Genomic DNA, 3163 nt, shown 5'->3' with positions numbered 1-3163 from the left:
CTCTATAGAACGTATTAGCTCCATAGAACGTGTTACCTCTATAGAACATGTTAGCTCCATAGAACGTGTTAGCTCCATAGAACGTGTTACCTCTATAGAACGTGTTAGCTCCATAGAACATGTTAGCTCCATAGAACGTGTTAGCTCCATAGAACGTGTTACCTCTATAGAACGTGTAAGCTCCATAGAACACGGTAGCGCTGTAGAACACGGTAGCGCTGTAGAACACGTTAGCTCTATAGAACGATATAGCTCTGTAGAACCGGGCCTGCTGGGTTCTGAAGGGTTCTGTTAGGACGGACCTTGAGCAGGAAGTTGGGAGGGCGTCCATCGGCGCTGGTCATCTTCTCAAACAGGATGGTGTAGATGCCCAGGCGGGTGGTGGTGTAGGTGGCCTGACGTAGCAGACCTGCAGACAGGCTGGGCAGAGGGAGCAGAATCAGAACCAGAACCGGGCCAGCAGCTGGGGGGGTGGTGTTAGCGGACCTACCCGGTGTAGATGCCTCCCACTCCTTCGTTCTTCAGGATGGAGAACAGGGCGTGGAAGCTGGTCTTGTACTCGCGGGCCTTGGTTCCCTGACCGCTGAGCTGCATGCGGTTCTTCACCAGGTCCAGAGGCTGGACGAACACCGTGGCTCCCATGCTGAGGAGGACAGAGCGACCCGTTACTGCTGCAGAACCAGAACCGCACCATGGACCGGGTCCGCCTCATCCAGAACCTCCACAAACAGCAGCCTGGGTCCTAAAGCCCAGGAACCGGACTGCTCCAGAACCCCAGAACCAAGGAGACCAGTAGAGCTCAGAGGTCTGCGATTTATGAGGATCTCTCTGAAGCAGAACCAGAACCAGTCCAGGTCCTGGATCAGATCCAGATCCATGTGTGCAGCCGTCAGATGGTTGCTATGGTAACAGCCCTGATAAGATAAGATGCTGAGCTCAGCAGGGAGGTCAGAGTCCAGATCTTCACCAGAACAGAACCACATCAACCTGGTTCTGACCCAGCTGAACTCTGGGAGGTGAACCCAGCCCGCTTCCACCAGAACCGACGAGCAGAACCCTCTGGTTGCCATGGAAACCAGTAGACATTTTCAAAGAAACACAAAACCCAGTCCAAAGGTTCAGTGATGGGGAACTTCTGGCCCAATCAGGAGGTTCTGCAGGGACCAGAACCATTGGACCTGAGCTGGTTCCAAGGACTCGGGTCAGGACAGAGGGCCCGGTACCATACGGTGGACAGTTCTGAACATGAGGACCCGGGACCCGCCCAGCAGAACCAGGTTCTAACGGGCCCATCTGGACCTACAGACCCAGGACTGGTCCAGGTCCAGATGGACCCGTCCTGAAGATGTTCTGATGGACTGCAGGGATGAAGGTTTGGTTCTGACTGTTCATAGAACCGGTACCGCCATCATCAGTCAGAGAAACCCAGTGGTCTGGGGTGGAAGCGGTTCTGAAGAGGTTCTGCTGGTTCCTGGCCTCCATCAGAACTTCTGCCTCCAGAGGAATCTTCTAGAAAACGCTGAGCTCGATGGGAGGCTGGTTCTGATCCATTTCACCTTCAGAACCGGGCCCACTGACCTCCACAGGCTGCCTCTACAGATTCCAGAGGTTCCGGTTCCTCCGGCTCCTCCTTCAGGTCCGGGTTATTTCTGTCTCATTCCAGAGGAGCTCCTCCCGTCCTCAGACGGGTCGGACCGCAGAGTTCTAATAGAACCTCCACTACAAAACCACAACCTGAGGTTTGCTTGGTTCTGGTTCTGTTAGCAGAAGGACAGAGAAGTTCTACTGGGTTCTAAAGAAACATCCCAGATGGACCTGCAGCCAGAAGGTCCTACTGGTTCTCCTCTGACCCGTCCAACGGTTCTGGTTGCTTCACTGAACAGAACCATGGTGGCTGATGAACCGTAGAACCAGGGCAGAACCAGAACCACAGGTTCTGAATGCCTGTAGGGTTCTAAAGGTCCGGGGACTGGTTCCACCAGGTCCAGTAACCTTCTGCTGGGCTTCATAAACCAGTTCTGATCCAGGGGTCCAAACTGGGTTCTGATGGAGGGTTAGAACCAGAGCTGGACCTCAGGAGGTATCAGTCTGAAACAGAACCCTGGTTCTGACCCTGGTGGTTCTGATCCAGGTGGTTCTGATCCAGGTGGTTCTGATCCAGGTGGTTCTGATCCAGATGGTTCTGACCCAGGTGGTTCTGACCCTGGTGGTTCTGATGCAGGTGGTTCTGACCCAGGTGGTTCTGAATCCAGGTAGTTCTGATCCAGTCAGAGACTCTGAATCTGGTCCCAGGTGATCAATCAGAGGAGAGGCAGATAATCTGGGGACAAACTGAACCACAACACCTCCTGACAGCTAGCATTAGCCGCTAGCAGCTCCGGATTAGCTCGGTTCCTCTCAGATTGGGACTCTATCGTGGTAATAATCCAGAATTAGCTCTAATCTGACCCTGGCAGCCCCCCTGGTTCCGTTCACCGTTTGACCCTGACAGCCCAGCCGGCTCCGGGCCTCCTGCTCCCCGCTGACCCCTGACATTAGCCGTTAGCTCCGCGGCTAGCAGCAGCACCTACCCGGCCAGACCTCCGAACAGGAACTTGATGGCCTTCGGTGAGGTCTTCGGCTTAGTGTCCGCCATGTCGACCCGCTTCGGTCGGTGGCCGCAGAGTCCCGCTCAGATTCCCGCTCCCAGTGCCTGATTGTGTGCCTCTGGGCCGGACGGTTCCCTGGTCGCTCCCCGGTGCAGCAGCGGCTGAAGCAAGGTGACTCTGCTGGAGCCGCAGCGTGGAAACACCGAGCGCCGCACGAACCAATCAGGAGGCGCAGAGGGAGGGCATGGAACTCAGTAGACCAATCAAAGCGCGGGGGGCAGGACCACAGCCAGAAAAGGACCAATCAGCGCGCGAGGATCAAGGACACGAAAATAAACTAACAGAAACGAGTTGAAAGGTTTTTATTCTGATTTAATCTGAAATAAATAAACATAAATCAGCCAATAGATCCTGTCAGTGATTCCACTGATCCAACAGCAGAACCTGAGAAAGAATTACTGTAAGAATTAATAAAGACTGGAAATATGTTTAAAATAAGGAAACATCCTGATATAAAGATGTTTTAAAAATAACCTGTAAAGTTTTAAAGGTTTAAATCTATAATTATTTTAGTT

The 3163-nt window shown here is 53.3% G+C and overlaps 1 protein-coding gene across 1 annotated transcript in view; it reads right to left on the bottom strand.

Annotated features, from left to right (window-relative positions):
• LOC107103476 (mitochondrial 2-oxoglutarate/malate carrier protein-like) overlaps positions 1–2789 on the bottom strand; it is an 8814-nt gene extending 6025 nt beyond the window's left edge. The window contains exons 1-3 of the mRNA XM_015403196.1: positions 2571–2789; positions 491–643; positions 246–420 (exon numbers count right to left, since the gene is read on the bottom strand). Of these exons, the coding sequence (XP_015258682.1) occupies positions 246–420; positions 491–643; positions 2571–2635 (393 nt within the window). The 5' untranslated portion in view covers positions 2636–2789. The remainder of the gene's footprint in view (positions 1–245; positions 421–490; positions 644–2570) is intronic.
• Positions 2790–3163: the final 374 nt, after the last annotated feature.

Source organism: Cyprinodon variegatus, unplaced genomic scaffold (assembly GCF_000732505.1).
Source record: "Cyprinodon variegatus isolate N-32 unplaced genomic scaffold, C_variegatus-1.0 Scaffold1458, whole genome shotgun sequence".
NCBI lineage: Eukaryota > Metazoa > Chordata > Actinopteri > Cyprinodontiformes > Cyprinodontidae > Cyprinodon > Cyprinodon variegatus.
The sequence above is the reverse complement of the archived record's forward strand: the minus strand, read 5'-3'. Positions and strand labels throughout refer to the sequence as shown.